We start from the raw sequence: 19,152 nt of genomic DNA, 5'->3' as shown, positions 1-19,152 counted from the left end.
ACTCTATTTTTTTCTATCTAGAATTATTTCCCAAGCTCAGTCAGGCCTTATGTAGATGCAGTTGTCCACACGTTGGGCACCATTTGTTGTCTGAGGTTTTCTTTGTCTTGCCTGATTCCCACAGTCATTAAGTCCCAAATAAACCACACAGAGTTCTACATTAGTATAAACTGATTGGCTCATTATCTCAGGTTTCTTATTAACTCTTATAATTTATATGTCCCATTATTCTTATCTGTGTTAGCCATGTGGCTCAGTACCTTATTCAGCAGGGCAATCACATCTTGCTTCTTCTGTGGATGGATCAGGACTGCCGTCATAGGAATTTAATATTGAGTATAAACCAAAATCAACACATCAGAGTTTCAAAAACTGGGAGAGGGTGGAAAGGGTAAGCACACTTGGCTTATGTATAAGTAAACTGATAGTAACTAGTAACTAAACTTTTTAAAAATTTTTTTATTTATTTATTATGTATACAATATTCTGTCTGTATGTATGTCTGCAGGCCAGAAGAGGACACCAGACCTCATTACAGATAGTTGTGAGCCACCATGTGGTTGCCGGGAATTGAACTCAGGACCTTTGGAAGAGTAGGCAGTGCTCTTAACCACTGAGCCATCTCTCCAGCCCATAACTAAACTTCTTTGACCATTATAATAATTATGATTAAAAGTATCAGATGTAATGCCAGAAGATAGTGTATGGGCAGTATAGATATCTCTGATTTAAAGTATCAGATTGTAATATTGGCAATGTAGGTATTTCTCAAAAACCATACATTAAATTTCTTTGAAGTATTATAGAATGAAGGCTGTTTGATTTTAAATTTTGATCAATCAAGTAAATATGGTCTGCCCCAGAATTTAAATTTCATCTTTGACTGTCCTAATAAACTATTTCTGAATTATAAAAATAAGGTGCTTGACAGAGGGATAATTGATGTACTAACTGAGTGTTTATAATTTTTGCACCAGCTGGGTGGTGGTGGCACACGCCTTTAATCCCAGCACTCAGGAGGCAGAGGCAGGAGGATCTTTGTGAGTTCGAGACCAGACTGGTCTACAAGAGCTAGTTCCAGGACAGGCTCCAAAGCTACAGAGAAACCCTGTCTTGAAAAATAAATGAATATAATTTTTATCATAAATCAGATATATTAAAGTAATGTTGAGCATTAACAGGTATTTTCACATATTTGACTTTAGTATGTGTAGAGTGAAATGGAACAAGTAACTAAATGGGGACTAAAAATTGGCCTTTACTTTTAAATAATTTGTTATATATCTTGGCAATAAAGAATAAATTGATGTTTTAAATGTGTTGTAAAAAAATGGAAGGAATGGGGGCTGGAGAGATGGCTCAGCAGTTAAGAGCATTGCCTGCTCTTCCAAAGGTCCTGAGTTCAATTCCTGGCAACCACATGGTGGCTCACAACCATCTGTAACTAGGTCTGGTGCCCTCTTCTGGCCTGCAGGAATACATGCAGGCAGAATATTGTATACATAATAAATAAATAAATATTTTTTAAAAAATGGAAGGAAAGAGCTGGCTCCACCTTGTCCTCTTACCTGCAGATGGATACACATGGTGTCGAGCATACCTACCACCATTCAAAAGCATCATAATAACTTTTTAACTAAAAATAGGTATACAGATGGGTGACAGTAGCGCATGCCTTTAATCCCAGCACTTAGGAGGCAGAGGTAGGTGGATCTCTGAGTTCGAGGCCAGCCAGGACTATAGAGTGAGTTCCAGGACAGCCAGAGCTGTTACACAGAGAAACCCTGTCTCTGCCTCCAGAGTGCTGGGATTAAAGGTGTGTGCCACCATTCCTGGTTTCCTTTTAAATTTGAAAAAGAGAGAGTAAGAAATATGGGGAGATATGAAATTGGGTAGCCGAAATAAAGCTGGAAACAGCTCACATACTAACCTTGGTGAAGTCAGTAGTTACTCTCTGTGTGCTGATTAATGGTGCACACCCTACCTACAGTGAAACTTGTTGGACCCTAGAGTCCAATTGCCGAGGAGGAGTTGCCCCAAGAGACCATCTCTCACACCACAGCTGATGTAAAAGCATGAGGATTTTATTAATTCTGTCATGACAGGGTCTTTCAGCATTTGGGAGGCTAGAAAGATCCCAAATGGCTGGTACAGGCTATTTTTAAAGGAAAAAGCCACAGAAGGAAGGGAGTGTCTGGGGGTTGTTCTTTAACTATTATGATTAGCTTATTCAAAAGGGCTATTACCAATAATTGGCTAGAGAGTGGTTGCCAGATCAGATGAGGTAAGGGAAAACATCTGAGGGTCACTTTGCCCCTTTCCCAGGGCCTAAGTCAAAACATCAGTAACTGAGTCGACACCTAAGGGTTATCTTGACCCTATTCAGTAACTGAGTTCTACTTGGAGAACATTCACAAGGACTCGGGGAGATGATGGAAAGTTCCCAACATTTCAGTACATGTGTGGGCAAATTGTTAGGTCCTTGGTTCCCAGGGGGGATCTGAGAGGGCTCAGAATTGTCAGAAATGGTTTCAGAATTGTCTTAAAGTTCTACAAACTAATGTAGTGAAGTCTCTTTTGGTGTCATACTTCAGATCTTTGGAAGTGTTCGCTTTTAAATGGAGGCATGGATTGATTGCCTAGCAAATTACCGGTCACTAATAAGCTACTTGGTTTGTGGGCCAGACAGCTGTGGCATCCTGGTCATTCCCTCACTCCTAGCCAGTTTGCATAGTGAAGATACCTGCTTTGATTCCCTTTGGGAGCTGCAGAGCCCTGTCTACAGCATGTGATTGTTGTTCATCATGAACAGAACTGTTAGTTTTTGCTTTTGTGTGCATGATTCTTCTTAGGATGTGGAGACTCAGCAGGTTAGTGAAGCGGAATCAACAAGAGAACAGTTACAAGATCTGCAAGACCAGATAGCTAGGCAGAAAGCCTCTAAACAAGAGCTGGAGATGGAGCTGGACCGGATGAAACAGGTAAGGAGAGGGACCTCTTCCCAGGAGCGTTGATAGCACAGGCTCAAGTATTAGTGGTAGGTGGGAGCTTGCCAGTTCCTTTTGCTTTTCCATCCCACCTACTTTAGTTTGTTTTTTTTTAATGGATATTATTATTGTTTATATGCATGATGTGTCAGTATAGGCACATACATGCCATCTGTGTGCCACTTCTTGCTTGTGGAAGTCAAAGGACGGCTTGTGGGGTTTGTTTTCTCCTTCCACATTTGCATGGGTTCTAGGTTTTGAACTCAGGTTGTCAGGCTTGAATTGTAACTACCATTACCTACCAAGCCTTCTTTTTTGTTGTTGTTATTTTGTTTTTATTAGGGAGTGTCTCCTGCCTCTGCCTCTCAAGTGCTAGGATTAAAGGCGTGCACCGCCACTGCCTGGCATGAATTTTTCTTTAGAACTTATTATGGGAATAATACAAGTAACGGTTAAGAGAAAAACCAAGCAAAGACCTGCAAGGCATGTGTGTTGCAGGCTGTCTTAGGTAATGTAATTGTAAGATTAGTTGTCCTTTCAAATATCTGCTATGTATTAAAGAGCAACAGTTTCATGTATTTGATTTATTGTGGCAGATGTTTCTCTGCACCCTCTCAAATGCCATTTGTAAAGGATGAAGTAGGAGCATAAACTGACCATAGCTGCGGGCTACTCACTCGTCAGAGATCCCAGATGTAAAATATTTAATTTCAGGATTAAATGTGTACCTTATTACGTAAGTTTAGCCTTGAATTTGTAAAGACTAGAACATGGAAGAATTCTTGTAACACTCCTAGTAAATCTTTACTGGGTTGTCAGCCTTGTATTCACCAGCCCTTATTTCATATTTTTAAAAATCATTTATGAACATTAAATTACTGACAGCATCAGTCTTTATCATAAATAGCAAATATCTTCTTCAGTTTGTTGTCATGATCAATAGTAATATTCTGTAATAAATCTTACATTCACAAATGATGGTGCAGTCTTTCTCACTGCTGTAAGGTAAGAACTAGCTTGTATTTTCTGATGATTTATCCTGTTAGCATGTATTTCAGAGACAGTGTTCACAGCATCATGCTGACCTGTTTTCATCAACGCATCCAAATCCGTGCGTGGTCCATTCTGTGTGGTTGTGGCATGAACTGAGTGCTCAATATGAGTCAGTGTGGGGTTCGGGCTCTGGAGATGGCATGGAGCATGCTCATTGATTTATTCATGCCTTACACTAGGAATTCCGTTATGTGGAAGAAGATCTGCATAGAACAAAGAACACCCTGCAAAGCAGAATTAAAGATCGAGAGGAAGAAATTCAGAAACTAAGGAACCAGGTAGGAATGAGGGAAGTGCATGACCTGAGTTGCTTCAGTAAGGCCTTCTCATTCCATGTCCTTTGGGATTTTATGTGAGGTTTTGAGCTGCTGTAGATTTTTCATCTTAACACCACTTGAGTCTTCATTTGCAATACACTATGGCTTTCTTCTGTAGAAGTAGCCCCTTCATCTGAGCCTGGACTTATCTCCAAAACTGCATGACTTCTGATCTTAGTTTGGGCATGCTGATTATCATGTTCATAATTGTGGTTTCTTTTTCCTAACAAAAAATTGACTAATCTTTGTAGTATCAATTAGTAGGGTATCTATAAAGTCATGATATTTTCCTAATTCTGAAAATGTAAAAGAATGTAATATAATATATAATATAAAATAGTAATATATTTTCCACGCTTTCAAAACTATTCTGTGGAGTAGAAAAAAGGATAGAAAAAAATAAACCTTAATGATTGTCCCTTATATAAAGTTTACAAAAAATATATATATATTTTTTTTGAGACAGGGTCTCACTTTGCTGGTGTGAAACTCACTATATAGATCAGGCTGGCCTCTCAAGCTCATAGAGATCTGTCTGTTTCTACCTCCTGAATAATGGAATTAAAGGTTTGTGCCACCATGACAAGCCTCAAAAAGTTGCTTTTTGATGGGGGTAGGCTTAAACTATAAGGCCTAGAAAGAAAATGCCAGCTACCCTTTATGCAACTTAAGAGAAGAAAGGTTTTCTTTCTTTTCTTTCATTATTTTCTGTTTGTTTGTTTTTGTTTTTCAAGACAGTTTCTCTGTGTAGCCCTGGCTGTCCTAGAACTTGCTCTGAAGATCAGGCTGGTCTCAAACTCGAGATCCACCTGTTTCCACCTCCTGAATGCTGGGATTAAAGGCATGTACCACCATTGCCCAGCTAAGAAGAAATGTTTCTTAAAGCAGGCACAAGTCATAGAAAAAACTGATAAATTGAATTAATCGAAATTTAAGTTTCTGCTTACAAAAGAAAAAGAAAGGTCGTACAGAAATGAGAGGAGGACAGTCATTGACTGGGAAAAGAGGCTTCCAGCACCTCCTCAGCCTTCCTCATGCTTCCTCAGACATGTCATACATGGCCCAGCCCTGGGAAGCAAACAGCCACCATAAGGCAAAAGACTTGAACAGACCTTTTCCAGAGGGTTAGATGAGTTTGTGAGTAGGTCACAGGTAACTAGGATGTGTCCCATGCACTCCCAAGATAGGGGTTCAGCATTCAGGTTAGAGCAAGCAGCCTGTGCTGCTGGCTTTTGCACAGCATTGGGGAAATTGGCTCCCCCTTTATTTTATTATCTATCTATCTATCTATCTATCTATCTATCTATCTATCTATCTATCATCTATCTATCTATCATCTATCATCTAGATATCTATCATCTATCTATCTATCTATCATCTATCTATCTATCATCTATCTATCTATCATCTATCTATCATCTATCTATCTATCTATCATCTATCTATCTATCATCTATCTATCATCTATCTATCTATCATCTATCTATCTATCTATCTATCTATCTATCATCTATCTATCTATCATCTATCATCTAGATATCTATCATCTATCTATCTATCTATCATCTATCTATCTATCATCTATCTATCTATCATCTATCTATCATCTATCTATCATCTATCTATCATCTATCTATCATCTATCTATCTATCTAGATAGATATCTATCTATCTATCTAAAGACAAGGTCTTGCTGTTTAGTCCTGGCTGATCTTTTTTTTTTTTTTTGGTTTTTCGAGACAGGGTTTCTCTGCAGCTTTTTTAGAGCCTGTCCTGGACCTAGCCTTATAGACCAGGCTGGCCTCGAACTCACAGAGATCCGCCTGCCTCTGCCTCCCGAGTGCTGGGATTAAAGGCGTGCGCCACCACCGCCCGGCTTAGTCCTGGCTGATCTTGAATGCACTGTAATCCTTCTACCTCAGTCTCCCAAATTCGGGGCATCTACATGGTGGCTCAACAGTCATCTGTAATTCTAGTTCCAGGGAATCCAGTACCCTCTTCTGGCCTTCATGACCATTAGGCATGAATACGGTATGCAGACATACATGTGGGCACAACACCCATACACATGAAATAAAATAAAAACAAAAAGATAAAAATGTATAGAATGATGTGGCAGCTTAGCTAAATTTGCTCTGTATTCCCCTGAAACTCCACTTCCAGGAAACCCAGGAACAGGCAAAAGCAAACTTTTATAAGTGGGTTGTGTCTGGTGATGGAAACGCTTTGTTCTGTCCGAAGTTGTTTGGCGATGGGATCATAGAGCTCATCTTTCAGGGTGCCACACTGTTGAGCTGTGGATTTGGAATCCCACTTAAGAAGATTGCACTGTGGCTTGTAAACTTGACCATGTCAGCTGCAGTAGGAAATGCAGTTTACAGCGTGTCTTCATGTCACATTTGCACTCATCCTGCAACACCAGAAGAGAAGCTCGGCTGGGTGCTGCTGCCTGTAACCTCAGGATTCTGAGACTGGGGCAGGATGGTCATGAGTTTGAGGCCAGCCTGGGCTATGTAGTGAGTTCAGAGCTACAAAAGTAGACTCTGTCTCTTAATAACAAAGAAGTTAACACAACAATACACGTATACTGTGTGTTATATACATTCTAGGAAATATTACATTCTCTGTTACATTCTTTAATTGCTGGTGTGCGACCTACTGATGTGGTTTAAAAATCACTTCTGGCCAGTGAGAAATCTCTATCACTGTAGAGATTTGAAGACCCAGTTCATGTCCTTTTGTCCTTTCTATACCATGTACCATTGAGCCTGTGAACTGATTAAGTGAACACTTTCCCCTGCAGCTTACCAACAAAACTTTAAGCAACAGCAGCCAGTCGGAGCTAGAAAGCCGACTCCATCAGCTGACAGAGACAGTCATCCAGAAGCAGACCATGATAGAGAACCTCAGCACAGAAAAGAACTCCTTAGTCTTCCAACTAGAGCGCCTGGAGCAGCAGGTGCACTCTGCCTCCACTGGGCCCAGCAGCGGATCCTCCATTAACATGTCTGGAATTGACAGTGGTGAAGGTAACACTGGAAAGAACATGGCAACAAAACATAATTTTGAAAAATTACAGAAAGACCATTTTTACAAGGATCTGTAATGATTCTTTTCCTGGTGTGAGACCTGGTCCCTGGGCTGTTAGTATAACCCTTAGAAAGATGTATATGGACTAATGCCTCATAGCTGTCAGACTTGGAGAAATAGGGCCTTGGATTGGGAAGTGTGTTGGAATAAGACACTTGACAGGCAAGGCAGGAATTCCGTAGCTTAGAAATTTCAGGACATTTAAAGGAAATGTGTTTTCATGATCCCTTAGTAAATGGCTATTAGTGTTGAAGTATGTATTAATTTGCATGTTTGTCCGTGTACTTTAATAATAACAAAATCTGAAGATTTTTAAGATGCGTATTCAAAATAAGTACATCAGCACCAATATTGATAGGTCAGAATTTTAATCTCATGACTTCATGAAACTCATATGCAATCATAGAGCAAATTTCTCAGTTCTCTGACTTTAACACTCCTTTAAAAATTAAAAACTTTAAAGAGGATGCCGTGTATGAGGATCAATTGTAAAGTAAGTAGGGTGGCCAGTGGAAAATCCAGTTGAAAGCTACACATTATTAAAGTTCCAAGTGGAGCCGGGTAGTAGTGGCGCACGCCTTTAATCCCAGCACTCGGGAGGCAGAGGCAGGTGGATCTCTGTGAGTTCGAGGCCAGCCTGGTCTACAAGAGCTAGTTCCAGGACAGGCTCCAAAACTACAGAGAAACCCTGTCTCGAAAAAAAACAAAAACAAAACAAACAAACAAAAGAAGTTCCAAATGATGAGAATGTGAACTACAAGGAAGCCTGGAGGAAGTGTTCCAAGTAACCAGAAGAGTAGATGCAAAAGCATCGAGGGGGTGTGTCCCTGATGATTCAGGACCAGGAAGGAGTAAGGCTGAGAGTAGTGTAAGGTGAATTCAGAGAACTTGGAGAAGGCTGCATAGACCTTAATAAAGACTTCACTCTAAGTAAGGTAGGGATCTGATTTGTTCTGTGTTGTGATGTCTGGGTGACTCAGACCTGGCATGGTGATGTGGTTCAGTGGTGCAGCATTTGCTAACATGCAAGAGACCACACCCCACCCCAAATCTTAAATTTCAGAGGGCTAAGAGCAGGAAGAGAGGCCATGGTGTCCTTGCATTAATCCATGTAAGGGATGGCAGTTTTGGTCAGAGTGGGATTGGTGGGGGATGGAGGGAATATGAGAATTTATTTGAAAAGTGAGCTGGTAGAGTTTATTGAAAAGCTTGCAAGAAAAGAGTGAAGGATTTTGGCTTGAGTGGAGGAAGGGTGGAATTGTTATATACCAGAATGGGAAGACACCAAGAGAAGGAGTTGGCCATGGAGAGAAAGAGACTGGAGTCATAGTTGGTACATGAGTTGGTGTCCTTAGTGATCCAGAAGAAAGAGATAGTTGGATGGTCGGAGTGGGGTGGAGCTGGAGTGCCCATCTAGGAGCCAGTGTTCTCGGTGTCCAGAACCACTGACCTCTCTCAAAGTCAAGGCCCAGGAATGTTGATTCTTGCAAGCACCAGATATTGTGAACTTTTTAGTGTCTAGTAAAATTTTGTGGAAATTGAGGCATTTTTTATAGTTGATCTGTGTTAGAATTTCTTTTACTCTTAAGGGCAGTGCTTAGAAAGTTGGCCTTGAGAAATTCTTCCTCATACGATGATACATTTTCAACTCTAATTTTCTTAGAAAGTCAATTTGCTATCAGTATGTTAATCTGTTCTCTTATTTAAACAGGGACACGCCTGCGAAATGTTCCTGTTCTTTTTAATGACACAGAAACTAATCTGGCAGGAATGTATGGAAAAGTTCGCAAAGCTGCTAGCTCCATTGACCAGTTTAGGTAAGCACTGCCACTCAGGATGCGTGATGGCCTCAACTATTTTTAATAATGTCTTCCAGGCAGTATAGCCACCCTGAGCCCTTTGACCTAATATTTATTTTGGCCCTAATATTTAAAGTAGCGGTTCCCTTATTCCTTTGTGATACTCCCAAGCTGTGAAGTTGTCTTAGGCAGTCTGCCAGTGCCTAAGCATTGTTGAAAATTTTTAGTCCTGGCCGTCCTCTTCCAACAAACTCTGCCAAGAGCAGTAGGTAGATTCACACCCCCCTTTCTTTTTTTTTCTTCCTTCCTTTCCTACCCACTCCTTCCCTCCCCTCCCTCCCTTCCTTCCTTTCTCTTTTTTTTTTATTTTTCAAGACAGGGTTTCTCTGTAATCCTGGCTGTCCTGGAACTCACTCTGTAGACAAGGCTGGCCTGGAACTCAGAAATCCACCTGTCTCTGCCTCCCAGTGCTAGGATTAAAGGCGTGTGCCACCATGCATGGCTGAAGCTGTCATCACTCACTGAAACCAGTCCCAGCACTAAGGAGACAGATAGGATCATTTGAGCTCGTGAGATCAAGACCAGCTTGGACCATATATTGAGACTTCCTCAGAACAGCTCACTGAAAAAAGTATCCTTGTGGTGTCTCATTCAGTTCTTCATCATGGGTTTGAAGATGCTTGATATAGAGCTGAACAGTACTCCCTATAACTTGTTTTATGTATGCCCATAAGTAATATTTAGAATTTATGTTATGTATTTACACATACAGACTTTTTATGCTTGTAAGCATCCACTTTTCTTTTTTCTTTTTTTCTTTCTTTTCTTTTTTTTTTTTTTTTTTTTTTTTTTTTTTTTTTTTTTTTTTTTTTTTTTTGGTTTTTCAATAGCTATGAAGCCAGTCCTGTAGAGCTATGTAGAACAGGCTAACCTCGAACTCACAGAGATCCTCCTGCCTCTGGCTCCTGAGCGCTGGGATTAAAGGTGTGCTCTACCACACCCAGCACAAGCATCCACTTTATAAAGAAAATATTTTTTTTTTTTTTGGTTTTTCGAGACAGGGTTTCTCTGCGGCTTTAGAGCCTGTCCTGGATCTAGCTCTTGTAGACCAGACTGGTCTCGAACTCACAGAGATCCGCCTGCCTCTGCCTCCCGAGTGCTGGGATTAAAGGCGTGCGCCACCACCGCCCGGCAAAGAAAATATTTTAACAGTTTACCTAGAACCTTGATGAATTTCATATCTAAAAAACCCTCTGATATGCCAATTTTCCTCTGAGTGTTTATAGTTTTATATTTTTTTTAAAAAATGCTTCAAAGTCCCCGGCGGCAGTAGGCAGCAGAAATGCTGTAGGTCCCAAATGGTGGTAGCAGGCCATGTGGCGGCAGACAGCGGGCCCTGGGAGCAGCCAGTCCCAGTCAGAGACGGCTGCTAGTCCCCGAGCAGTGGCTGGTCCCGGGCAGGGAGACACATGGCAGGCGGGCAGAAGACAGAGACATGGATAGACATGACTTGCAGAGTAAGGTTGAATATTTATTCAGGAGGTTATGAAGGGGGAAGGGATGGGGGGAGGGAGGGAGGGAAGGAGGGAGGAGAGAGAGAGAGAGTATTATAAATAATAGTTGGGTGGTGGTGCACGCCTTTAACTCAAGAGGCAGAGGCAGGCAGATCTCTGTGAGTTCAAGGTCAACCTGGTTTACAAAGTGAGTTCCAGGGCAGCCAGAGCTATATAGAGAAACCTTGTCTCAAAAAGAGACAGAGACAGTTCTGAAGCCACAGGACTTTAGTCACTGTCCAAATAAAGCACATGTACTCAGCATAGCACCTGTAGAAACCTTCCCTGCGGTGTGAGCACTGGTGACAGTAAGAGGAAGGAAAGCCGTTTCCTCGTACACACACGTCTTGATGCTGAGCAGCCTGCAAAGAGCTGTGAGCAGAGAGGGTGAATATCACACTGCTGCTGCCACATTCACGCAGGTTTCTGCCTGAGTTTGTTTGTTTTTTCTGTTTCGTTTGTTTGAGACAGGGTCTAACTTTGTAGGTCTGGCCTGGAACTCACTGTGTAGTCCAGGCTGGCTTCAAACTCACAGAGATCTGCCTGCTAGTGCTGAGATTAAAGGTGCGCACCACCACACCTGGCCCTCCCTGAATTCCTATGGTTTAGTCCTCTTGGAAAAATGTATCTATGTAGAAGTTTTTAAATCAACATTCCCAAATAAATGCTTCTACTGAAGTTTTAATAGCTAACTCCAAATAACAATTGAAGTATTTGTTTGTCCTTCCTGTGTGGTCATTTTATGTGATCATGTGAGTCTACAATAAAAATTTCCTCTGTGGTAGTCACAGGAATAGTGTGAATGAGTGATTTTTAAGACATCGGCTAGAGTGGGTGGTGGTGGTACACATCTTTAATTCCAGCACTTGGGAGGCAGAGGCACGTGGACTTCTGTGAGTTCGAGGCCAGTTCCAGGACAGTCAGGGCTACATAGCGGAAAGCTGTCTCAAAAAACAAAACAACAACAAAAACAAAAGCATAAACAAAACCAACCAAACAAACAAAAGCATTGGGTATTAGCCAGGCAGTGGCAATACATGTCTTTAATCTCAACACTCGGGAGGCAAAGGCAGGTGAATCTCTGTGAGTTTGAGGCCAGTCTAGTCTACAAAGCGAGTTCCAGGACAGCCATGGATGTTACACAGAGAAACCGTGAAACCCTGTTTCGAAACAAAAGAAACACACACACAAAAGGATGTCAACTCAAGAAGATTTGCTTTGAGTATAATTCCTTTTTTCTTACCTGTTTGCACAGTATCCGCCTGGGAATTTTTCTCCGAAGATACCCCATAGCACGAGTGTTTGTAATTATCTATATGGTGAGTAAATTTATTTGAAAAAGTAATGTACACTTGATTTCTGTCTGTTGTTTTGGCTGCTAATCTTATTCATATTTTACTAATTTGAAAGAAAATAGAACTCATTTTTGAAAATTGAACTTTTCTTAAGTTAGCCATTTATTATGTTGAGAACATAAATTACTCAGAGGCTTTTCCTGAAAATAAAGCCTGTCTAATGACAAAAGTACAGTAAAAACAGCTGATTTCATTTTTATCTTAATGCTGTAAAGTTGCTTTGATTATTTTCATGTGTTTTACTTTATTTTTCTAGAAGGATCTCAAGGCTGATTTGTTTCCTTCTGGGCTGTTTAATTGCACAGAACCAGCTGCAGTAGTTGGGCTCTGGTTCATGTGTGCTGTGCTGACAAGCCGCTCACTGTGCTAAGTGGGGCATCTCTAAGAGGTTAGGTTGACTTAAGGGCCTACTTTGAAAAGAAATTTCTGTGTGATCCACTAGAGGGAAGAGTTATTCCTCAAATAAAAAGGTTTAGGAAAGGTGGATGGGTGGGGAGGAAGAAAAACAGGAAGGACATCAGAAAGGATTCAAAGTGCACTGCACAGGGGCCGCCTGTCCAGGCACCTGCCACCGCGAGTGTTGTGGGTACCAGTCAGCATTAGATGCTGTGTGTGCTGCCTACAGAATTTACACATCCCAACTAATGGAACTTCATGTCATTCATACTGTCCCAAGGGAGCCAGAACTTTTCACAAATTCAACCTCTGCCACTGATACATTGCTCCTGTCAAGGCTACTTTCCCATCTCTTCACCAAAGCTGGCTAAACTGTCTCAGATCACCAGTCATTAACTTTCTCACCAGGACTTGCCAGTCAACACCTGCCTGCCTAACAGTGCTTTCCCAGCTCTGCACAGTCACCTGCTTGGTTGTTCCTGCAGAATCATGCGAGTCACAAGTGTTTGGTGTTCAGGCTTCTCCTTTCAAATAGGAGATCTGCAGTCTGCAGCTCTCTGTTCCTGAGCTCATTGGCTTGTTCCATCAGCCAGTAAACATGTACCGAGCCCCTGCTGTGTTTCAGACTCTGTCCTGAGGGTACAAGGCATGGTCCCTGTCCTCCCTGCACAGTCCTTAGACAGAGACTGATTGATTGGCTGACACATGAATTGTTTTTCCTCCCTCTAGGCTTTGCTTCACCTCTGGGTCATGATTGTCCTGCTGACTTACTCACCAGAAATGCACCATGACCAACCGTATGGCAAGTGAACTGAGCCATTGGTTCCCAAGTGCGCCTGCCATTGTCCAGAGCTGGCATCTGCAGAAAGAACAACACCTAAGACTGCTCGGAATAGTGCACAAGATGGTTTCATGGTGGAAAGCTTTTAAGTTATTACTCTGGTGTCTGACTTGCCCGTATTTCCATGAGAGTCTCTAAATGCAGACAGTAATTTGACAAATTCAGCTCTGGTTTTTCTGAGTACAATTGCCCTAGATATGGAGAAAGAGAGACCTGGGGTGGTTGTTATATAGAGACCTTTCTATATTTTAGGTGACACTGATTATGGGTTATAATCAGGGAAACTAATTATATTTAAGAATAAAAATAAAAAGATTTCTTTTTAATAACTTAGTGTGCTTTATATTTTCATATATTTAACTGCAAATATTTAATTTTTACATATTAGATTCCTGATTGGTATAACTTTTTAAATACATAAATAAATTTCACTGTGCATTTTTTTTTAAATAATGATTTTTATCCCTGTTTAAAGAAGACCTCTCCAATGGTTAGTAATGAGTGGGGCTGAAGTCACAGCCACAGTCACTAAGTGACGGCAGTGGTTCCGTGCTGTGCTCCTCTCTGCTTTCCCCAGCACTTATCTCAGGGTCAGTTCGTGGGTGTTGTAGCCCCTGCTTAGAGCATGTGTGAGATGTCTGTTCACCAGCACGACAGCTGGGCACTGTAGTTAACCTCGAAAGGGGACATTTCCTGTATGACCAGCATAATCTTTGAATTGTCTTTCCTCTTCATCTTTGTGTCTAGAGTCACATGTGCTTTGTCACCCTGGTCCTGGTGGTCTGTATGTACTTAATACACATGGTTCTTGGACAGTGAGTGGGAGCAGTCCCCTTCTTGGGTCACTTGATGCCAGCCGAGAACCTTGGTGACACCATTGCTGTGGCTAGAACTGGCCTGCAGGGAGCTGAAAGCCCTAGACCCTTGCACATTATGGAATGCTTCTTTCCTACTTCTGGCACCCAAATCAAGTTTTTGAGGTCATATTAGGTATGATTGGGCTTTTGTTTCCAGTGTGGCAGAAATGAAAAGGGCAGGTGTTTCACATCATATAAACAGGGGCTTGGCATAGAGTTTGGCACTGAATCTCAGAGATGGATAGCAGGAGCCTTACTGAGGATGATGCATCACAGTCTGAACTGGGGAGTCAGGTCTATCTCCGACACGGAAGGAAAAAGTTCTGTCTTGTTAATGCATTTTAATATTTTTTTCTACTAATTTGGAAACTTTTCTGGAAAATGATTAAAACCAGGTTCTACCCTTAAAATGGAAAACAGCACATGCTCGTTGGTTGTGTTGCCGGACTTCCTGTCTTTGTGTCCTCCTGGCTTTTGTTGTGACATCTGTGAGTCTTTTGTCCACTCTGCACATTCTTGGCTTTGGCAGTGTTTGACTAAGTGTTTCCGGGATTGTGGCTCTGCCATCACCAGACTCATTACTCTTGACCACTCACAAACTAGGCAAGGGAATGAGAAACTCTGACCTCATTAGAGGTCAGTGGAGTCTTTCTAGGTCCAGTGCATGTACTCAAAGGGATTCCAGACATGCACAGAGTTCTTGGACTGCTTTGTATTGATAGGTGTCAGTTGAGAAACAAGATGATTTTAAAAATTCCCTTTCGAATTGCTGGGTGGCAGAAGCAGGTGAATCTCAGTGAGTTCAAGGCCAGCCTGGTCTACATAGTGAGTTCCAGAGCAGCCAGGACTGTTTCACAGAGAAACTCTGTCAAAAAACAAAATTTCCCTTTCTAGACATTGTCCTTTATGAAAACCACTATTTCTACTGGCACCTAACAAAATTTTTCAAGGAAAGACTTTTGTTAGATTTGATTTGGTTTTTGGAAACAGAGTTTTTTCTGTGTAACATTCTTGGAACTTGCTTTGTAGACCAGGCTGGCCTCAAACTCACAGACATCTGCCTGCCTCTGCCTCCTGCATGCTGGGATCAAGGACATGTGCCACCACCACCCGGCTCCAAGGAAAGAACTAAACACATGGCAGAGACTGATCTCTCATTGGGGGGTAGAATGTAAAGGGCCCAGAGTCCAGCCATTTGCCTAGCTTACCTGTGGGGTAGGGCACACTCCTTAGACCTCACTGGACTCCAGTCCCCCGTTGCCATAGGCAGCTTAGTGCTGGAAGCTGCAGAGTGGACCTCAGTATGGGTACAAAGGAAGGAGCTGGTGATGCCTGAGAGTCAAGGACCAATGGCCCAAGATGCTTGAGGCCTTAAGAAACCTAATGGAGAAACAATGGATCTTTCTCCACTTCAGTCTCTTAGCACTAAGGAATGATCTCTCTGAGGAGAAAGGCGAATTGTATCGGTGGCTAGCAGCAAGTATAACTGCAGAGCTGTATAGCAGAACCCTCAAAACCAGCCTGGCCTGCCACGGATAGCTACTTCTGTTAAGTATTGTATGAAAACTCCTCCAGAGCTGTTGGTCCCCAGCAGGTGGCACTGTAGAGGTCAGACCTGACTGGCAGAAGTCTGCCACTAGGGGCAGGCCTTGGGCTACAGTCTAGTCCCACTTCTCTGTCTTCCTAACCTGCTAGGATGTAGAGCAAGTAACTTATGGCTGCATGGACTCCGCCATGCCTTCCCTTCATGAAGGATGGTACCTCTCAAATCACAAGTCAGAATGACCTTTCCAGGTATTCCTTTCAGGATATATATAATTCGATAAAGTATATATGATCAGAGGGAAGAGTTTATGTTGCCCGAGGTTTCTGTCCCACTCGGTCCTGTTTTCAGTCCCAAAGAAACACACAGAGGTCAGCATTAATTATAAACGGATTGGCCTGCTAGCTCAGGCTTCTTATATTAGTCCATAATTCTTGTCTGTGTTAGCCATGTGGCTTAGTAACTTCCATCAGCAAGGCCTTCTCATCTTGCTTCCTCTGCGGCTGGGTCATGACTGCAAACTGAATCCTCTTCCCAGAATTCTCCTGTTCTCCTAGGCCGACCTCTACTTCCTGCCTGGTTGCCCCCTCCATACTTCCTGCCTGGCTACTAGCCAATCAGCATTTTATTAAACAAGTATAAGAAACACATCATTACAGGGTAAAACCATTGTCCCACAGCAAGTTTATTTGGGAATTTGGACCCAAAGGGCTAAATGTCTAGATGTTCATAAATATGGTGAAAGTGTGGCACCAGGAACATGAACCTGAGAGGTCACATCTTAATTACACATGAATAGAAGAGAGCAGGAAGTAGAATAAGGTTATAATCCCTCAGTCTCATCCACAGTGTTGTACTTCCAGGGTCCATGACCTTCCTAAACAGCACTAGGACCAAGTGTTCACATGTGTGAGTCAATGGAGGGACATTTCTTGTCCAAGCTACACTCTGCCCTTCATCCCAACAGGTTCATGGCTGTATCATAAGGCAAAATGTAGCTAGTCTGACTTCAAATGTCCTGGCCTTTGACAATCTTAACAATGTTCAAAAATTCAGTCTCTTCCATATAATATATTTTGATTATATTCTTCTCAGTCCCTCAAATTCTCTCAGATCCTTGATAGCTGTAGGGATGGGGGAACCAGTTTTCTTCATTGGAGTAGCATGGGTCATATCAACCTATAGACAGAAGTTTCTGTCTTTCCTGGACCCACAGCCATTCAGTCCGAAATAAACACACAGAGGCTTGTATTAATTAAAAACTGTTTGACCTATTGCTCAGGCTTATTACTAACTACCTTTTACAACTTAAGTTAACACATAATTCTTGCCTATGTTTAGCCATGTGGCTTAGCACCTTTTCTCATTAAGGCCTTCTCATCTTGCTTCCTCTGCATCTGGCTTGCGTCTGTGTCTTTGCCTTTCTTCTCCCAAGAATTCTCCTAGTCTGATTGCCCTGTCTATACTTCCTGCCTAGATACTGGCCAGTCAGCATCTTATGACAACTCTTTACAGTATACAGAGCATTATCCCACAGCACCAGCCACACTCCAGGCAGGCCCCTTGCTCAGGAGTAGTGTGCCGCCACAAATCAGACTCCAAGTTTTTGTTGTGATGCTTGTTTGTATTTTTTAAATTTATTTTATTTTCCTTTTTAAAAAAGAAAACAATCTTTTTCATTTTACATACCAATCCCAGTTCTCTATCCCTCTCCTCCTCCCATTTCCTCTACCCCACCCCCCCATCCACTCCTCAGAGAGGGTGAGGCACATTGCTTTGGGGAAGGTCCAGTGTCTTCCCTACTATATCTAGATTGAGCAAGGTATCCATCCAAAGAGAATAACTTCCCTAAAAGCCAATACAAGCAGTAGGAATGAATCCTGGTGCCACTGCCAGGGGCCCCACAGTCTGCCCCAGCCATACAACTGTCACCCACATTCAGAGGGTTTGGATCATGCTGCTTCCTTCCTTGTCCAGCTGGAGTTGGTAGGCTCCCATTAGCTCAGGTAGACTGTTTCAGTGGGTGAACCCATCATGGTCTTGTTTGTATTTTTAAAAGCGAAAAAGATGTGGAATAATTTTCTTTTAAATGGTGATCTGGAATAATTTTCTTTTAAATGGTAGTAAGGCTATAATTTGAATTTATGAATGTTTTGTGTCCCAGCCATTTCTCAGATGTCTCTGCCGTCAGGGATTTTTACAGCTAAGCGGGGAAGGCAAACTGTAACTGTCATTTGGAGTTAAGTCACCGAATAGAGGAAAATGGGCCATGGGTATAAAATGAACAGCAGGGAGGTGGTGCTTTTGTGGTAGCTGGGGAAAGGAGGATATGGGGTGGCCTTTCTCCACTGGAGGGCCAGTGGGCAAAACATCTGGATGGGCACACACAGTATGCTCAGAACTACAGGAGCCAGTGTGGCCAGGGCAGAACTGGAGCGGGGGCATGCAGAGCCAGGCCAAGAGACTGGGCCAAAGGAAGGACTTAGGATTCAAAACCTCTTCGTGTCTGCATAGTGATTTTTTTGTCCTCTGAACAGAGAGAACCTTCAGCAATCCGTGTTTGTCTGGGGCCTGGAGATTACAGTTGCCCAGTGTGAGCATTCCCAGAGTGGTGATTGGTTGGCTGAGGTGAAGACAGCTACACCTTCATCTCTGCCCACACGTGTTTAACCAGAAAGACTAAATGTACTGACTTTTCATCGGTGTGACAGAAAAGCTGCACAAGCAGGTTGGGGGGGATTTATTTTGGGTCACAGTTTGAGAAAGATCAGTGCGTGGTGGAGAAGAACGAAGCACAGTGGAGCGGGAAGCAAAGGGATATACAGAGGATAGGGCAGAGGGCAGGACGGCCTGTGGCCCCCAAGACCCCACCTTCTCCATTGCAGCACCTCTATATTTTGAATCCATCAGGGGATCGGTCTATTAGGTCAAGGTCCCCAGGACCTAATCACTTCCCAAAATCTCAGCAGCCTGTAATCAGCCCCCAGTACACAACCATGCAGGGAGGAGTCTTGCAGTAAGATAACAACAAATCCAGGAAATCAAAAGTCCCCCCTTCTTAATCTTAATCTCCATGTTCAAGGTTAACCCCTCACACTGTTCAAATTTACACAGATTCTCTGGGTTCTAAAGCCACAGCAACCAAGAGAAATAAAGTAGACAGGTATGTGGATGTTCCCAAGAGGGAGAGCCGTAAGAATTTAGAGTATCAAAGCAGGACTGGAGGGCTGGCTAAGCGGTTAAGAGTGTGCACGGTGTGGAGCACCTGAGTTCAATTCTCAGACCCATGTGAGGCGGCTCAGAACTGCCTGTAACTCCATGCACAGTGGATTCAAGGTCCTTGCCTAATTCACCCCCCCAC

At 42.5% G+C, this 19,152-nt stretch overlaps 1 protein-coding gene across 3 annotated transcripts in view; it reads left to right on the top strand.

Moving 5' to 3' along the window:
* Window positions 1-13,720, top strand: part of Golga5 (golgin A5) — a 33,277-nt gene extending 19,557 nt beyond the window's left edge. For 2 of the 3 annotated variants that reach the window (XM_038337222.1, XM_038337221.1), the window contains exons 8-13: window positions 2,853-2,981; window positions 4,220-4,318; window positions 7,161-7,386; window positions 9,159-9,264; window positions 12,055-12,118; window positions 13,280-13,720. In XM_038337222.1, the coding sequence (XP_038193150.1) occupies window positions 2,853-2,981; window positions 4,220-4,318; window positions 7,161-7,386; window positions 9,159-9,264; window positions 12,055-12,118; window positions 13,280-13,360 (705 nt within the window). In that variant the 3' untranslated portion in view covers window positions 13,361-13,720. The remainder of the gene's footprint in view (window positions 1-2,852; window positions 2,982-4,219; window positions 4,319-7,160; window positions 7,387-9,158; window positions 9,265-12,054; window positions 12,119-13,279) is intronic. The other variant, XM_038337223.1, reaches the window with a different exon arrangement.
* Window positions 13,721-19,152: the final 5,432 nt, after the last annotated feature.

The sequence above is a fragment of the Arvicola amphibius genome, chromosome 7, assembly GCF_903992535.2.
Source record: "Arvicola amphibius chromosome 7, mArvAmp1.2, whole genome shotgun sequence".
Classification (NCBI taxonomy): Eukaryota; Metazoa; Chordata; class Mammalia; order Rodentia; family Cricetidae; genus Arvicola; species Arvicola amphibius.
This window is presented reverse-complemented; position numbering and strand designations above follow the sequence as displayed.